Source organism: Alosa pseudoharengus, unplaced genomic scaffold (genome assembly GCF_046254945.1).
Source record: "Alosa pseudoharengus isolate Yale_2024_CS ecotype anadromous, Long Island Sound unplaced genomic scaffold, YU_APseudo_1.1 YU_APseudo_1.1_scf_22, whole genome shotgun sequence".
NCBI lineage: Eukaryota > Metazoa > Chordata > Actinopteri > Clupeiformes > Clupeidae > Alosa > Alosa pseudoharengus.
The window spans coordinates 16926722-16945961 of NW_027468680.1; the positions used below are offsets into that span (position 1 = coordinate 16926722).

At 43.1% G+C, this 19240-nt stretch overlaps 2 protein-coding genes across 5 annotated transcripts in view; both read right to left on the reverse strand.

The window, feature by feature from the left end:
- rin3 (Ras and Rab interactor 3) overlaps nt 1-2953 on the reverse strand; it is a 21331-nt gene extending 18378 nt beyond the window's left edge. The window contains exons 1-2 of one of the 2 annotated variants that reach the window (XM_076300790.1): nt 2444-2953; nt 38-722 (exon numbers count right to left, since the gene is read on the reverse strand). In XM_076300790.1, coding sequence (XP_076156905.1) covers nt 38-722; nt 2444-2490 — 732 coding nt within the window. In that variant the 5' untranslated portion in view covers nt 2491-2953. Of the gene's footprint in view, nt 1-37; nt 1129-2443 lie in introns of those variants that run through there. The other variant, XM_076300789.1, reaches the window with a different exon arrangement.
- Nucleotides 2954-8166: 5213 nt separating this feature from the next.
- On the reverse strand, nt 8167-19240 carry LOC143139941 (synaptosomal-associated protein 23-like). 3 transcript variants are annotated; one of them, XM_076300793.1, is made up of 8 exons: nt 19132-19240; nt 15570-15684; nt 14316-14357; nt 13494-13542; nt 12309-12426; nt 11623-11784; nt 10653-10797; nt 8167-9905 (listed from the first exon to the last, which is right to left on the reverse strand). In XM_076300793.1, exons 2-8 carry the CDS (start codon nt 15624-15626, stop codon nt 9846-9848), a joined length of 633 nt encoding a protein of 210 aa, XP_076156908.1. In that variant the 5' UTR covers nt 15627-15684; nt 19132-19240; the 3' UTR covers nt 8167-9845. The 3 variants fall into 3 exon arrangements, with proteins under 3 accessions (XP_076156908.1, XP_076156907.1, XP_076156909.1); XM_076300792.1 differs by having other exon boundaries at nt 18887-19229; XM_076300794.1 differs by lacking the exon at nt 19132-19240 and adding an exon at nt 18803-18821.

Sequence of the window (19240 nt, forward strand, 5' to 3'; positions counted from 1 at the left end):
AGTTTGTGTGTGTGTGTGTGTGTACACCTGAGCTTACCCTGGGAGACTCCTTATTGAGGATGTTGGTGGCCCTCTCCTTAGTCACTCCCAACTGGAGCCACACTGGACACGTCTTGATGAGCCTCTCCAGGACACTGATGGAGGGGAAGAGGGGAAGCCCGGAGGCAGCAGCAGCCGAGGTGGAGACAGAGGTGGAGGTAGAGGTGGAGGCACCTCCAGCACCGCTGGATGCAGGACCGGAAGAGCCGGAGGCAGGAGGCGAGCTCACTGGCTGGGCTGAGGTCCCTCCACCAGGGAGCCTGGAGACAGAGGGTAGAGGGGGCCTGGGGAGCGGTGGGGACGAGACTTTGGCCCCGTGAGGCGGAGGTGGCCTGGGCTGGGGTGCGCCAGACGGAGGTTTGGGCAGGACGGACGGCAGGTGAGCCGGGAGCGGAGGGGTGAATGGCTTCGGGAGCTGATGCCCCGCCGGCCGGGGGATGGCCGGCGCGGGCGGCTTGTGGGGAGCGTCGGAGGGTTTAGAGGGGGTAGAAGAAGAGGAGGAGGGTGCGGGAGGGGACAAGGGGGATTTGGGGACAGGGGTGGAGGGGGAGGTGCGGTGGAGGGGAGAGGGGGGAGGTCTGGGTGCTGGAGCCCCAGGGGAGAGGGGCGGTGAGGAGTCTGTGCCAGTTGGAGTGCTGGAGTTTTCCCCAGGGCTGAGTGGGGAGAATGGATCCACCGTCACCCTGGAGGAGGAGATGAGAGAGAACGTTCTAGCAGCATTGAGCTTTACATCCTCCTCGAACGACAACATGCTAACAATGCTCAACTGCTACATCTGTAGCAACCCTTACTGCACTATGTTTTTACTATCAACATTCCAACTTCCACAGTACAGGTAGGTGGAACGGACAAATGTATCTATCTTTCGTACAAGGATTGGAGTGAAACTGAAGTATTATTATCAGGCTCATTCAATCTTTCACATTTGAATTCATATCCATATCATGTTGTGCTATACCCACAACCACAAGTCATCTCACCTTATCTCTAGATAGTAGTATCACTTAGTTAAAGATAGAGTAGAGCATCCTGTAGCTCTCTCACCTACTTCATAGCTGCCATCTTCAACATAAAACAACTCTGCCACTGCCTTAGCTGTAGTTGGGATGTTGAGATTGAGAAATGTGTCCCTGTACTGAACTGTGGACAAGTTAATATAAACTCATGGTCAATGCAAAAAAACCTACACCATGAGTTTATATCAACTTGTTCACCTTGTTTCATCTTCATATGAAAATGCATGTTCGTGTTTGGTTAGGGTTAACCCTGTAGTTTATGTAGGAAGGTAAGTTAAGAATTGCTTCCTCTTTTTTTTTTACCAAGCAATGATGGAGGGAGATGTTGCAAGCAGAGGTTGACAAACCATATATTCTGTGGTCAGCTTTGCCTAGTCATTTGAATAAAAAAAAGCTGCACAGATAAATTCACAGACGTATACAGATGTGGAGAGAGGTGGGGGGATGGGGGAATGTCAAAGTGTGAAGACCCCCTCCGTGTTGTCCAATAAAGGAGAATTCTTGTGTTTTTCTTCAGTGTAGAGAAAGACTGTAAATACCTTGAGCTCCCAGTGCTAGCTATAGTCCACTGCTCTATCTGTAGTCTGTAGTCCACTGCTCTATCTGTAATCCACTACTCTATCTGTAGTCCACTACTCTATCTTTGGAATCCACTGCTCTATCTGTAATCCACTGCTCTTATCTGTAATCCACTGCTCTATCTGTAGTCTACTGCTCTATCTGTAATCCACTACTCTATCTGTAGTCTGTAGTCCACTACTCTATCTGTAGTCCACTACTCTATCTGTGGTCCACTATATCTGTAGTCTGTAGTCCACTGCTCTATCTGTAATCTGTAGTCCACTGCTCTATTTGTAGTCCACTGCTCTATCTGTTTGGAATCTCCTCCGCCTCCTCTTCCCCTTGCCCGCCACACAGCGTTATTATGTCTCTTCTCTACGCCTTTATCTCTAGCCGCCCCACATTCTTTCCCAAAGGCTTATTCTCTTTCACAACTGCTGCAGCATTCTGAGAGATCTCAAAGCTACGTGAAAAAGATTTGGTCCACATAATGCTCTGTTGGACTCTGTTGTTCATGAGACAGTATGAAATACTGGATTTACAAATGGGTGTGTTCGATCAGAGTCAGGACTCAGGCATTGTGAACTGAAATCCTAAATAGTATTTTTAAAGTATGCCCTACTGTACACTGTTTTGTTTCAAAGTATTAAATGGAAATTCTATAAATGTAATAGTTCCACAGCGGTAAGAATTTTCAACGAACATGTCCAAATTAAGTAGCCTTGGTGATAGCCTTGGCCTTGCTGACAGTCTTGTTCTGCCGTCACTGTGTATGAATCTGTGTGTGTGTTGTGTGTGTGTGTGTGTGTGTGGGTGTGTGCACTCACCCAGGGGATGCTCCTGGCTCCTGTGCGAGGACAGCTGTTTTCATCATTCCGATGCGTTCAATCCAAACTCGTTCCTTCGTTCCTGAGCCCTGTGCGTCGTTACACACTCATACCGCTCCTGGAGTGGAGGGAGCTCTCCTCCATATCGCTCTCGTGTCTCTTTCTCTCTCTCTCTCTCTCTCTCTCTCTCTCTCTCTCTCTCTCTCTATCTCCCTTGACCTCCTTTCAGCTGCACAGCGTCTCTCTCTGTCTCTCCCTCACTCCCACTCTCTTTACTCAAGCTTGTCCGAAAAAACGCAGCTCAACAAAATGACAAACAAATGGAGTTAAAGTTAGAAAAGTTTTTTTTTTCTTACTCAGCTCTCTACTCTTCTCTTCTCTTCTCTCTCTCTCTCTCTCTCTCTCACACTCTCTCTGTCTCACCCTCACTGTATTTCAACTTCCTGCCTCCGAGAGAGAGCAGCGGTGTTGTCAGGAAGAGGCAGTCCAGGGTGGTCAGCCAACCCCCTTCCCCCAACCCCCTAAAAAAACTCCCCCTGCACAACTCTTTTTCTCTCTCTTCAAATGTCCTCCACCAGCGCAGATGAAGAAATCCTACACCACCTCTACTTCCTCTTCATGAGACACTTTTTTTTAATATTACTGTCATAAGTGACAGTACACACACACACTACACACACACACTTGTCAAGCAGATATGTATCTCAAAAGTAAAAGCTTTGGGTTACGTTGACATTTGTGTGGATGTGTGTGTTTTAGCAGTTAGTGACTGCCCTCCTCCTTTCCACGCCCTCTGATCTCAACTTAAACAAATCCAGATGAGCCCCACACCGCCCCACACACCCCCCCCCACCCTTGAAAACCCTAATGGGGAATGTGGGGCAAGCATATGGTTTGTCTCACCACTTTGAACCATTTAGACATTTTCACTAACTCTTGCTGTAGGTCTTCTTCACTCTCACACACCGACATACCCCGACCGCTTCCACTGTCCTAAAACTGTTGCAGATTGTCTCAGAAGTCATTTCAAATTCTATCACCTTTGGACTGTACTTTTTTACAAGCCAGTTCAAAAATAAACATTTGCAAACAGTGCAAACACTAAGTCTCTTGTCTGAGAAGACTCACGTCACAGACTCTGCTACCTCTGGCTGGCTTGGTTGCTCGTACTTTTAGTCTACTGCTCAGGTTTGTGCTGTGTCTCTTGTCTCTGGTCTGAGTTTCTTCTAGTATCCCTGACGGGATTGGACAGCTTCTTGAATTCCACTCATGTTATTTGGGCATCGTCCTCTACTTCTGTGGTTCGGCTGATTTTGCTGTGACAGCGTCTCCTAGTGCAGTCCAGCTGTAGACTAATGCTCCTAACTTTAGCGGTCTGCATCAGGCTTTACTTGTGGTTCCTCTCCCCTCCGCATTTTTCGTCCTTAAAGAGAGTTATCCACATTCACACACACATCCACACCCACAAAGTACTGAACTTTGATGCAGCCGTAAAAGATAAGGTAACTCAAAAATAAAACAAGAAAAGACAGTAAAGAAAAGAAGAGAAAGGGATTCAATAGATATCTTAAAAGGTTTAAGATATCTTGTCATACTATACTGTGAATCAGCTTAGTGTGTTAATAAATTGTAACTGTATTTGTAGAGACGGTGCACATCCAAAATATGTTGTGACAGGTGCCAGACAAAACGTATCAGAGAGAGAAGAAGATGGTCTGCCACTTGCAGTCCAGTTACAAAATGAATTGTAACTGGACTGCAAGTGGCCTAATATGCTCTCAGTCACATACATTCATTTCAATGTGCTAGAGCTGAACAGTTAGCAGAGCAAGTCAGAGATGTGTGGATAGAATGTAAGTTGACTGGCAGGGGTCCTATGTTCCTCTCTCGGGGTTAGGGTTAGGGTTTTAAATGTTCTATGTTCCCCGGTCCCATACAAATCGGAGAACATAGGACCTGGGGAACATAGGACCCAGGGATCATAGGTACGCTCCCAACTGGCACATAGCCTACCGCTGACCATTCTCTTACAATGGGAAGCCTACTCCTGTGACTTGTCATGGTGTCTTGTGTCTTGTCCAAAACCAGTAACTTTGGTGTTAGCATTATTTGACATCTTTTTAGCATTACAGACCTGCTGTGCACAACAGCAGAATACCATTACAGGCTAAATAACGACTGGCCCAAAGTTCTTTCTTAAAGGACAGAGTAAGACATATCTACAACTTTGAGGAACAAGTAGTACTTTTGCAGTCTCTTAGATAAGATCTGAATCAGTCTTAGGGACATTCATGTGTAGCCTATGAGATAATCAGCCAAGTCCGATGATTATCAGTTTTAGAATGGACAATGGCTTTAACTGCATTTCCCTGTTCTTAAAGCTAACCAGATACATTGATTCTACCACTATTAGCCTACTGTGGAAGGTCATGGAAAATGAATTGAAGGCTTTGACTGGTATTGTGAAATTCATAATTCCCACTTAATTCAAACTGTTACTTGTAAAAAGGTTAATTTTGGCTGCAGAAATTGTACTAACAGAAAACAACAATATATCGAAGAAGGTACTGCATTTATAGGCTAAAATAGACTCACCTGTACCACCTGGCACTGTAGGAGGAATAAGTGGTTGCAGTCTGCAACTTGGAAATGTGGTTGCAGTCTGCAACTTGGAAATGATAACTGGCAGACTAACAATGACAAAATTAATGCCATGACAACATCTTCAATCATGTATCAATGACAAAAAGCTTCATACCCGACAAGATTTACTTTCAGTTTAGCTCAAATTGGATTTACACTGGAACACCATAATCTCACAAGCACATTATTAGTAAGAATATTGACATTATTCCATTTTATTTGTCATTTGTTGTCAATTTAGTTTGTTCTTATCTGTGATGCTGTGTAGTTTATCTATGTTTATTATCCTTTCTGGTTTAAATAAATTGAGATATCTCAAATATGATCTTTTCTGACAACTGACAGTGGACCACCCATGATGATACCTTGACCTTGACTAAGCCACATAAGTCATCTCCTTTCTCCAGTCAAACATAATTTCAGTATTGAACACCACTCAGACAGAATTGAAGTTACAGCAAACCAAAAATGGTAGCAAAAAAAATGTCAACATGTCAAAAGACAACCACCCTCTTTCAAGAGTTAAACATGCACTGAATACAATACTGTATAGCCTACTGAATGTATTGGCGTCTTCTACATGTCTTATTTTCTTTGCTTCCAAACATGGTGTTCCCGAATTCTCTTGTCGTTCTATCTGCCTGCATCGGCCATACGGCTGCTGCCATCATGATAGGATCTGTGGTATAGCTGAGCTTTGGGGAAATAGCCTGTTCTGGAAGTATAGCCAAGGCCACTACTGAGTGTCTCTTTATGGTGACGCTTGAGAGCACACCAGCCAGCTGCTTCCTGTTATCATAGTGTGACTTCCACAAAACAAGACCGTGGCAGTGTGAAGAAAGAGAAAATGTGAAAAACTACCACTTTTAAGGTGGGGTTGTGACTGTAACTTGACACGGCGATAATTCCTTATGTAAAAAGAAGACTACTGACAGTAAAGTAATTCATTTTAGTATATGCTTTGGATTTTATTCTCAATTAAACATTGAAGTTCAAATGACACCCAAATCCAAGTTTGACGTTTAGGATTAGATACAGTATACACTTTGCACAAATGCAGTCATTACAACACAGCCAATGAAGATATTGACTGCTTAATAAAGTTTAACAGCTAGAACACCTACAGGCCAACCAGCATGTTCACTTCCACATGCACAATTTCCCCTGAATTTTCAGCATTGAGTTTGGTTGAGGGGTAGATAGGTTAACCCTTGATTCCTCATCTCTCCAATAACAGTACAAATCCGGCAGAAAGTCAGGAAAATTAAACCAGGAAAAACCTGAGTCACCCCTGACTCCTCCTTCCCTCCCTCCTTCTCTCTCTCTCTCTCTCTCTCTCTCTCACACACACAGAGGGCTCACTCTTTCCATCCCATTCCTAACTGCTGCCCTACTCAGCGGAAAATCAGCTCTGCTGTGGCAGCATTTAAAAGGATATTTCAGTTTATACAGAAGTTGTGGCTTCTTGGATCTATGGAAAAAGAAACCGAACTGTACTAAGTGTACTCATGCATTTGTGTTTCTCTCAGCATGCCAATTGAACACCAGGGCCAATTGTGCCACAATGTCAAAAATGAGAGCTAATTTTTTAGGAAATTTCTCATTCAGGAAAATCTTCAAAGCACTCCAAAACAGTGCATGCTATGTTCATGAGCTATTCATATTCTCTGATATGAAGATTAGAAAGAACAAAAATGTGCTCTCTGAGACATTAGGGAATCCCCTTCAACATTTGCAAAAGTAACCCTACCAATAGAGGAAACAACTTGTTGACCGTGAGTATTGACCGTTTTGTGAAGTTTTGCAGAGAATCAAAGGGACCCAGGCACTGAGCTGTAGGCTTGGCTAGGGAAGTGAAAGAGGATGTCCTCAAGCCAAACTTCTAAAAAAACTCAATTTGACCTCTAAGATTTGTCCGTGCAACACACTTGTCATGATGTAGAGTAGTGGAAACCTGAGCCTCCATTCAGAATTAAAAATGCTGTTATGTTAGACAGTAATTGAAGCATATAACAGAGTTTGGACAGATTCAATTAAAAACAGTGGCTGATAATTTGAAAGTATGCTGGTGCATACTGAGTACCATACACTGCAATTATTTGGGAAACTGGTCATTTTAAAACAGATGAATAATTAAACAATAGCTTCAGGTTTTCCTGTTGAATGTATTATTTCACTGAGCTCGTCACATTGCCAGGGGCAAAATAAAGGCAATTCTCTGATGAACCTGCTTCTCTGGCTTAAATGAAAACCTAATTGGGAAAGGATTCTGAGCCGACAGCCTGAGTGGAATTCATATCAGCACTTTAGTTGTATTTGGGCAATTTTGCCCTACAAATTCCATTAGCGCTCCAATGGGTATTTGATCACAAATTGCCTGATTTAGCTGAGGAGCGTGCCTGGCATGGGACAAGAGAGCTTGTGGGAGCCTTACTCTAGCAGTATTGAAAGCAACTTTACAGTTCTTACGTGCACATATTTAAATATATATATTTGAAATATGTAAAAAAAAAACAATGCTTAAGGTATCAATTTAAGCTTAAACAACAGAATAAAAATGTTTTCAGCCTGAAAACATCAGACTCGGGCATCTAGATATATAAAAATGTCAGGTTTGGGACAGCGTATACCATCACTTCAGGACTTGACGAGAATCCCACTGCGGAAAAGCTGTGCTGTATCCTTACTGTACAACTGGTTGCAAGTAAACTGACCAGTTTGTCATTGTGAGAACTGGTATCTTTCATACTGGGCCCCTTCTTCCAAAGCTGCTAATTGGAGCTCCAGTCCTACTACACTGGAGTACAGCGCCCTCTGCTGGTCATGGCTACTTATGGTCCACTTTGTGCAAAAGAAAATCATCTCTTCTCTTAGTTACTGATTATGAACTTGTGATGATGAGTCTCCACATTACATTTTAGTACATATGCTTGTAGGAGTATATTCCTGTTATGAGATTTTGTTAATCATACAGTTTTACATTATCATGCAAAACGTTGTGAGAGATTTTAGTAAGGCCAGGAAGTATATCATTTGTAAATGTATCAATGTGATTACTAAAACAAAACAAAAACACGTGACAGAGTTTTTGATTTTATTAAGAGTTATTATATACTTATCATGCTTTCAGTTCACCAGTTTGATTTTTGAAGATGGATACTTAATTAAAGTTTAGCTCAATTCATAGTACACACACTCTGATAAACTGTACAAATCTTTTTCGCTCCCATACGATAAGGCTTTCTACTATGTCCACTGAGTTCTCCTCTAAATGAACTAACATGTGTGCTAAGGATTAAAAAAAAATAATAAAAATCGCACTTTAAAGTCATCACTGCTCCATAACAATTATTAAATAGGCACACACAATCTCAAAATGATACAAAATGAAAACAACCAAAATGTAATTACAAGACAATCATGATAAATAATGAGGCCATACCATGATTTACAAAAAAAAAAAACCAAAAAAATGCACACACATAATTTAAGGGGAAAAAAAGGGAGAACTTTCTCATCAGGTCTTTGGCCAAGACAAATTGTCTCAGGATGAAAACAGAACCCATAACGTACATACGTACTACAAAAGGACTAAATGGCCAAGAACAGACACTACAGGCTGGCTTTCACCTCCAGCTAAACATTACAAGGTCACACCACTGAACAGTGGAAATGTAGAGAGTGGGTCGACTGCGTCCTGTACAATTCCAGCATGTCTGTCTCACATATCAGAGAATGGAGGGGAGGACTTGATTGTACAAGAGGCGATGAGTTTGTGTTTGTGTGTGTCTGTGTATAAATGTGTGTGTGAGTTTTAGCATATGTACATACATAAAGACAGAAAATAGGCACAGATGGCACTGAATAAAGTTCCTAATTGTGCAAGGTAGATATTTTTAAAGTGTGCCTCCTTCCTTTTAAAGTACACTTCCAGGAAATCTACACCCTTTTTTTCTTTTTAAAAACCTTTCACTTTTGGGGATATAGAAGAATAAAGCAAGGTAACGTAGGGCAGAACATCAGAGGGAGAATGAGTTCAAACAAAGTGGGGAGAAAACGTTTCAAACAAACAAACAAAACAAAGTAACATACATCTGAAGGGGTTGGTGGAAAATCAGATGAAGGGAAAGCAAACGATGAAGAGGAGACCTCATTTCGCCTTCTCGTCTTCTCAATCCTTATTGCAGCTGAATGGTCTCAGTGGCCTGGCGTTCATAAGGCAGAGAACAGGAGAGGAGAGGAGGAGGAGGAGGAGGAGGAGGAGGAGAAGAGGAGAAGAGGAGGAGAGGAGGAGAGGGGGAGCTGCCTTCACGAGGCACAGGACAGCAGCTGAAGGGCATTAAGAGAGACTGGGCTCACGGGAGCCCACCTGAGACTGGGCCCTGACTGGGGGTGGGGGAGGGCTAGCTGCGGGGGCTTTCCTAGGGCAGGAGGACACCAATAGAGAGGGTATGGGGCAGAACGGAGGGTAAAAATCCTCTCTCGGGGGGGGTCTGCTGGGGGCAGTAGAACAGGGGTAAATTTAAGTTTAAAGAAACTCACCAAGGAGAGTTCTGACTGGGCCTGATTAATGGATGGATAAGGTAACCTGGGGCATTCCCACCAAGCTAGGCTGGATGTGGTAGACCCAGACGGGCAGGTTGTTTGATGGAGCCTAGAGGAGGCTGGCTCTGTTGGGGCCTGTTAGTGCAGTTCCGATGGGGCAGGCTGGGTGAGGTCAGCGGGCTGGTTGGAGAAGATTCTGGCAGAGGCGGGCCCTCTACAGGAGCTTGTTGGCTCTCTGATTGGCCTCATCAATACGAGCTTTGTTCATATCAGCCTGAGGGGAGATATAGGACAACATTGTAAGCGTGACTGATAACCTTACAATTACACACCTTTGGTAGTGCAACTCACAACAAGAGACAATGACAGTTACATCACCAACAGTTACATCACTCACTGACTGAAACAGGTACAAACAGTCAAGGTAACCAACATTACTATGATGCAATAAACAATATGGTAAGCAAAATGTGTCAATCACTTTCCTTGAGACTGAGAAATCTGAATGCTGTTGTTATAGGTAAGTGTGTTTAAGGCTTTGCATTACTGCACAAACTGTCAATAATATATGTGTAGCGAAGGGAGAGAGCAGTGACCCCTACTCTGTCACACTGCGCTCCCCTTCGGGAAGCTTGCCCATGCACTTCACGCACACTGGTGTCCCTCACACAACCACTAGCCGTACTTCTCCCATCCCAGGGTGCCCCACACACAAGTGCTTCACCCATCTCTGGGGCAAGCTTCCGATGACCTCACGGCAAGCTATCCCACTTCTGACACCATATGTAGTGAAGGGAGAGAGCAGTGACTCCACCCGGTCTTGAACCCGGGTCTCCGGGGCACTAAACCTGCAGCTTGACTGCAACGGCAAAGAGCCAGGCCTTTTGGTATGGCAGTCAGAGCGCATACTCAACTGTAGTGACGATACTCTGTCACAATATGGATGAAATTGTGAATGTTTAAAACCCTGGAGTCTGAAAGAGCTGGGAACCAGAGAGAGAGAGGCTGAGGTTGTGCTGACCTTGTCTGTGATGCGGTCGATGGTTTTGTTCTGCTTATCGATCTCATTGCCCATATCCATGGCCATGTTCTTCAGATTCCCGATAATGCTTCCCACCGCATCCAGGTTCTCCTCCATCTCATCCTCCCGAGCATCATTCGTTACCCTGACAACCGCAAAAAAACAAGTCATTATTCTCTTTTCTTTTTAGGTGGAAGAGGGAACAAAAGGATGTGATGGATATTTTTCATACTGAATATCCATATTTATTCTGTTTTTCTTATATTATATTCTGTTAATACACTGCATATATCTATATGATTCTTACTATTTTAAATGTTACTGCTACTACATTGCACATATCTGTACATGTACATCTGTACATACATTGTTCATAGTACATATTTATTCTGCTCTGATAAGGTAACTGCTAATACACTGCATATATTTACATTTAATCTATATTACTCTATACCACCTTCTGTAAATCAACTGCATACTACGATCTACACTGCACTATATTTCTTGAACTGTCTATGCACCACCTGTCTATACTTTGTACATCACATTGCACTTTTCTGCTTTTTTTGCACTTCTGGTTAGACACAAACTGCATTTCGTTGTCTTTGTACTTGTACTCTGCACAATGACAAAGTTGAATCTAATCTAATCTAATCAAATCTAATGAGCAACGTAGCAATGACCCGCCACAGCCTGTACAATTCACGATTAAAGTTTCACCACAACATTTTCATTTTGATTTCGATAACAATAAACATTTCTAACACTGTTCTTCTAGGTCTTATTCTGCTATATGGGTTTCATTACATTGACTTGTTGTGCACATTGCACATTTAGCAAAGTCAAACTGTTCACCACAAAATCTTAACTATTTTAACGAGTAAATAGGGCTTCAATCAATCAATGGGCTTGTAAGCACAGAGACGGACAGCGGAAGTGACCGCCTACAGTCCGGCCCGGCTGCGCCTACCTGGTGATGTAGCCTCCCGAGGCCACGGCCACCTGTGGCACACCGTTGCGTAGGCTGGTCGGCTGGTTGGACACCACGCCGCCCTCGCCAATCTCTCCGTTGTTGGGTTCACCCATGCCCCAGGTGCGCTTGTACTTCCCGTCATGCTCAATAGACCTTACCCTATGTGGAGAGAGAGAGAGAGAGAGAGAGAGAGAGAGAGAGAGAGAGAGAGAGAGGAGAAACTCACACAGTGCTCTCACTGAGGACATGAATAGGAGACGTAATTGCAAAAGAAGGTACAACATTGTTTCTCAATACTCTAATACTATTGCTTATGGAAAAATTGATAAGAAGGGTAAGAAAGTGATAAAAGAACCCAGAGGTAATTTCTTAATAGATAAAAAAAATGAGTCGCTCAGTCTCAGTGTGTAGAAAAAAACTGTACAAGTTTACCAAGTTTCATGGTGTAATGAAAAAAATAATTTCAGAGACATTTCACCTGAAATTTGCCGCATATCACCCAGCCTATTACAAGTGATTAAGCATTCTGTGCACTCACATCTTCTGGAGGTACCCAAGAGCCTTCATTCCCAAAGCTTGTTTGTCTTCAGTTAGGCTGGCACTAATGACATTAGCTCATTTAAATGTGTTTTTTTTTTTCTTCCCCAGGGGGTTGGGGGGATTGTGAGGAGAGGGGCTCTTACCGGTCACATGGACACACACACAGACCACAGCACTTGGAGAGGTCGGTCAGGTTCTTCTCGGCCTGCCGCATGTCCTCGTTTATCTTGTCCATGCCTTCGTCCACCCGTTTCAATTGTTCTGAAAAAGCGGGATGGATGGAGGGAGGAAGAGCCTTATTACTCAATTCTGCCTTTGTTTTGTCCAGGCCTGTTTCTGTTTTGTTTTGTCCCAGCCTGTTTCTGCTTTGCTCTATTTTGTGATGTTCCTCAGTATGCTGTAGTGCTTCCAACTCATTTACTGCTCTATAGTTGCAAGTACTATGCCCCTATACACAAATGTATTTTAAGACAAGTGCTTTTGTTTCTAAAAATACATTGAATTGCAACATTAAAGTCTTTGACTTATAGGGAAGGCGGTTCAAAGACAATCTAGCTAGTATTATTGTGTAAGAGGTTCAAAACTGGATTATTTCATGGCCACAGTGCTTTGCCAACTGCTACAGTAACAAAGGGCATAAAGCCTGAGAGCAGGAAGGATTTGATCGACAACTATGTGTGAATGGACGTCACGTACAGAGTGAGGTCATCCTATTCATTTTCTGCTCCGGTTTATGCCGCCGGAAAGTGGACAGGATGTGTTTCCACAACCCATACACTACTACTACAGCCGACATTGTTCTCAAGCAATCCTTCATGGAGAGAGAGGGGACAGAAAGGGTTCCTACACAGTACACACACCCTTGGGTAAATCAACTGAAACTGGGAAAATGTTTCAATTTACAGGCCAAGGAGGTCATGGTTTCGGTAACAGTCTGTCTATTTTGTCAGGAAAAAGGTTTATACAAAAAACACTGGTCCGATTTTCATACAACTCGATGGATACGGTGCCCTATATTTTGGACCGGATACAAATAACTTTCGCTGTAACGTTGTAAGATAAGCCACTTCGCCTTGGTGGCAAATGAAACTCACTGTATGACACTAACAAAGGCCTGGGGTTCCATTAAATATTTTTTTGTTAATGAGGCCAGCAAATAATGCAGCACGTTTGGCATTCGAGCACTAAGGCTGAGGGCTTGCCTCACATCCTGCTCATGGGGAACCTGGGAGCTCAATCATTACTGAATGCAAATCTAAGAGTGTATATATAGTGTATGCAAAACTGGTCATGTTGTTGATGGGGATGCTGCTGATGTGCTCACTTACCCCCTTGCTGGTCCAGCATCTCCATGGTCTTGGCCCCCGTTTCTCTGCTCTGAAAACAGGGGGCAATAAGGAGAGATTAATAACAGAGAAGCAGCAGGGAGTTTCCATCAGCCATAAAACATTATCACCACGAAATTCAGACACAACAGCAGTTTTAATGCATCTTAAAACATCTACAACCAGGCCTGACATTTTTTTTTTTAAATATATACTGTATGATTATGTTATAATAAATAATTTATAACTATTAATAAATAACTACTAGATACTGTTCATTTGATGTTAGACAATTTCCCTTTACTAAAGATAACATAAACACACACATAAATGATATGATCAATCATAGATTGTACAGGAATACACATGCTGTTCCTTTAGAATTAGACCCTTATGGTAGGTCTGTAAATTCTTTACTCTAAATGTACATCCTTCACCTTTAACATCTGACCAACTAAAATAGGCTTTGCCACTTCCTATCTTTTTTGGCAAAGCAATCCCTCTCAGCCGAGTTCCAGTATGACGGGCATTTGTTTGGAGACACTACACAGACACGTGGCAAAGTCCAAGCTTACGTAATAGTCCGTGGAGTGCCCTGTACCGTTTTATACTGGTAGTCTAAAAGACTGAATGTGCAGCCATCAAAAAGCCGCCTGGAGACCTTTATTTTGACACAAGTGATAGTGGTAACAATGACATTTGTAAATGTGGTCTCTGATGCCAGATGGCTGTGAATGAGTCCGGTTCATGTTTTGGCTAACTGTGGCTACAGTGCCGAGGAGGAAATGCTCCCGTCACCATGACGACACGTCTGGGGGGCCTTACCTCCTCTGCCATCTGCAGCATCCGTCTCGTGCTCTCCAGCGACTGCAAGACAAAAGAGGGGTGGGGAAGCGGAGGCCGTGTCAATCACAGCTCAAACAAAGCTGTGTGTCATGAAGTAGAAACAGGGAAGCAAACTGCTATATGCCCTTCGGTTTAACCACAGCCCAAGCACAGACAGACACATATATGCATGCATAGGGGCATAGAGAAGCACCAAGGGAAAGGGAAACTATCAAGAAAGAGACAAGTACTGGAAATGAACATTGCCCGCCTGCTTTGGAGGGTTTGCAGTGGACATCACAATGATACTTAAGTCACAGCAACTTTAAGAGCGGTTGTATTTTTCTGCATGCATTGTGTGATGCATCATACTTTAATGCAGCTCTGGGTAACACGGTGTGCAAGGGTGTGTGTGTGAGCATTTATGAATGTGTTTACTCAGTGGCGTCAAGGAACTCCTCATACTGTGTGTGTGTGTGTGTGTGTGTGTGTGTGTGTGTGTATTAGTGTTTACCCGTGTAGTGAGGCAGTGTTATGTAGAACACCACACACATGTTTCCCATCATGCTCTTCAACAGTCCATTAAGAAGCAGAAGAGAGAGAGGGAGGGAGAGAAAAGTAAAAAAGGGCAGAAAAAGAAAAGAACAGATGTTATTAGAAAGCAAAGAGAGAGAACTAACAGGAAAGACAAGAAAAGTAGATTTAATTCACTTGATTAGAAGGTGAGTACAAGCAGACAATAGGCCTAGGTGTTTATATAGGACACAGTTTATAGGACAGTCTACATTCACTGACAAATGTTACCAAGTTCATTACATGTTAACTTGAAAGTTCTTCTTCATTAGGCAAAAAAGAGGTAGGCCTAGCCTAGTGATTCCCCACAAGATGTTAGGTTTAAACATTAGCACGATCAAAAATAAATGAAGCCGAAAGGGAGACGACAATTGCCAAAGCTTTTCAGGGAAAAAAGCTTATAAATCAGTTCCTAAATATGAATAACAATAAAAATGGGAAAAATGAAAAGGACACATGACCTTCAAGAAATAGAGCGTTATGTGAGGTTTGACAAATGTAATCTGGTGAAACTTCAGAGTGAAGAGGGGAAGAGCATGAGAACTGTGCAGAGCCCAGGAGCCTTCAAAAATGTAAACAACTGCCGCCGACCATACGGGCCTCTGTAAACAATTCTCCAATCTCCCTCAGCTCCCGTCACATGCCCTACTTTGTCTCCATGGAGACGGGAAGTTAACCTACCTCATCAGTCACTTGATTGGCCCGCATGGCCATCTGCTCCACAGTCATGTCCTCCATCTTGGTGCTGTCGACTTTGGCTGATCCTCCCGGGACAGTAAGTTCTAGGCTCTGGTGCCTGAGGCAGGTCAAAGTTGGGAGGTCAAAGTTGAGAGGTCATAGAAACACAGTAAAAGAAAAAAAAAGTCCCCCCAGGTGATTTACTGATCATGCTTCAGAGTGAGAAAAAGCTTAATTTAACAGGATAGAGCCAAACTGCAAAACAACCTTGGCTATCAAACAATTTCAAGAGACGCTTGATTGCGCTCACTGTCAGGTTACTCCCTCTCACACACACACACACACACACACACACACACACACACACACACACACACACACACACACACACACACACACACACACACACACACACACACACACACACACACACACACACACACACACACACACACACACACACACACACACACACACACACACACACACACACACACACACACACACACACACACACACACACACACACACACACTAGTCTGAGGGCACTAAAACCTAATTTTAAAAGGCAGGACTTGACGTCAAACAAGCCACTTCTCTTTCTGCTAGTCGTACTGTTGAGGTGACATTTACTGACACAGCTCATAGTCAACCTGAAAACTTAGACAAGCTCTTCTAATAAATAGCATTGGGCTTGTGAGAACAACAGTCAAAAAACAACAAAATACTCAGTCATAGTCTTTTTTGCTGCTTATTCAAATGTGGTCTATGAGGTCAAGACAGGTAAAGGACCATTTTAATTTGATTCCAATTTATAATACAACTTGAATTTTGGGCATAAACTAATCTGTGTGTCATAATAACACTCCCTGGTAAGACAAACAGGAAGTCACAAACCCCTGAAGCACTTAACACCATGCTTAACACTGCCACATTTTTCACCATCTGCATGTTTCTCACTGAACTGAACTAGATGCCCCCTGTATTGAGAGGAGACACAACACCAGGGTGAAGGGTTCATCGCTCTCCTCGTCACTTCACCATCTGATCTAACACACAGTCACAGAAGGTGGAGCACATCTCACCCACAGTCATCTGACTTCACCGAACTGCCTCTTGAGAGAAGCTCACAGTAAGCTGAGTGGTTTGATTTCCACATTCATATTACACCCAAGCAGAGCAGCCTGTTACCATTCAGCCATTTTGACAGTCTTGTGTCACCAGATCCTTTATCTAAAAACTCTTGACTTCCTTTGCTCTAGGTTGCTTTGCAGTTTGTACTCCTCACCAACTAGGCCCAAGCATGTTCCACAGCCTCTGCAGACCATCCAAACCATAATAAAGATCAACCCCTCCTGCGTGACGGGGAAAAGTGAGTAGATGAGGAGGAAAGAGTTTTTAGGAGCCCAAACATGAGGAAGTGAAAATGTGAGTCTACCCACAGGATGGGGCAGTGGCACACTCACAGACCAGGAATGTGACCGGGCTGAGGAAGAGGAAACTTTTTCTCACACACACACACACACACACACACAGTTCCATTATGCTTTGGTCAAGAGGGGTCACACACTTATGCTATCACCAGGGACAAGAACATAGTCACACATGCACGAGCGTGCATTCACACGCACGCACACACACAAACATGCACAGACACACACACACACACACACACACAATGAAAAAAGATAAGGAAGTAACTGTCATATCTCGGCAATGCTGACCAAGAGAGAGAGAGAAAGCATCAAGTGGGAAGAGGGCTGGGGTGTGTGAAAGTGTAAATGGCAAAAGTGAGAGGAGACTTGAAACGTGGAATCTGCACTCGTCAAGAGCTACTTCTCTACGCTGTCTGTGCCTACAGCAACAGATTCTGGAAACACTTCCCCTGAACCATAACCATGTCATGTCATGAATCATCATAGCTGGTGTCTAATGATATAGTGGTGTCATGTTATTGTCATGTTAGCTCTATAATAACTATGCCATGAACATAGTCTTTCTTGAAATTGTTAATAATGGATAATGATCATTACCACCGTCACTTGAAATGTGAAGTCATAACGGCTACCAAAAAGAATGACATCTCTACTGACATCTTTTTAATTGCCTTTAGACGTTTAGTAGATGTTTGTCTTTTTCATTATTACTCAGCTGTTCTTCTGGCTCTATCTACGTTCAAGCACTCCATCTGTTCTCAACAGCTTCGCTTGGTCTTTCCTGTTTTTGCAATGCTCTTGACCTACAGTGTGCACTCCTCCCCCTCTCACTGACTTAGCACTTGACGCACAATCAACATAAAATAAATGTTAACGGTCATGGCTAGTCTAACTCAGCTCTCAACAATGTGCACCCATCTTGACTGTCCCTATTCTCATCCAAATGCATCCAAATAGCCTCAGATATTGAAACATACGCTTCCAGCTTTTCCACCCAAACCTGTTCTCCTGGGTCAAGAACAACAACGCCCTGACGTCACCTGATACCTGTTCTCTCCACAGCCTCCCTCTTCTGTTTCCTCACTAGCCGACCAATCTCTTGTCACTTTGATCATACCATACACGAACAACCTCTATCCTGTGGCATTCCGTTGGTGTCCCACCACAGAATGGTGTTAATAAAAATACAAGTAGTCTGACAGTCTATATCTTGTACAACTCGGATTGCATAATTAACCAGTTCTTTTTAGGCTAACTGTTATACGTTGGTTCTGCAATAAAACGTTTACAGGCGTCAACTTACTTCACATGAACAGAGTCAAACAAAGGCAAGCCAACTTTAAACATTACCCCTACTACTGCAGCAAAGTAATAAACATAACGTTATGGCACGTCATTTTCAAGCAATTTCAAGAGATGCCAACTACGGTCATAAGACTTCAGAGACTGAGCACATGACAGGTCACGACGCATTCGTTACCAATTAATTGTAACTTGTATGTGCTCTAGCTGCCCCACATAGATTATTAACATCAAACTAAGGTTACTTGCTCAACGCTGTATGACTTAATGTTACTTGTAATCAATTACATGTAAATGTAATCAATTCAAGCTAACTAGCTTATTTTTTTCATTTGTCAATAGTTAAAACTCTAACTGACACAATAGCTGTCCTTCATGTCTCAAGAGCTAAGAAAAAGCCATCACCAGTTGAAGACCATACCTGCCCCACACCTCGTATACGTTCACATTAAAAGAACAGGTTGGCTTTCACATTAAGGTGAAGAGTGAAGCGGTTACCTTGATTAAGTTAATCACGCATCCCATACACCAACCAGTAGTTTTAGTACAGCTCCCTATTGACAGAAAATGATCCTGACTTACGGTTTACTCATCTTCTCCGAAAGTTGTCCAGATATTTTACTTGCCTGTACTTGCCAGCTAGCTTGCTAGCATCGGCTAAACTGTTTGTTTTGTGCTGACAAACTACCTCTCAGTGCATGCTAGCCATAAAGCTAGCTAACAGCTTCCAAAGTTAGTTTCTTCCTTTCAATACAAAGGCCAATCCTTTTCTATTCGTGGAATTCTTGGTCAGGAAGACGGAAGGTAGTTGTCGGGACACTACTTACAGAAATGACTCCCAATTAAAGTTCCTTCTGAGTTACTCCGTCAACTATCTGCGTGATCTGAAATAGTTTCTAAAATTCCTTCAGACAACAAGCTTCAACTTCCTCTTCT

Bases quoted from the DNA above. Each gene is read 5' to 3' on its own strand.
- LOC143139941 (XM_076300792.1), bottom strand. The intron at 11,785-12,308 runs GTAAGAGCCCCT...CTCTCCACATAG, and splicing joins TGTGTGTGTCCATGTGACCG to GGTAAGGTCTATTGAGCATG. The intron at 9,906-10,652 runs GTCAGCACAACC...ATCTCCCCTCAG, and splicing joins TCGACCGCATCACAGACAAG to GCTGATATGAACAAAGCTCG.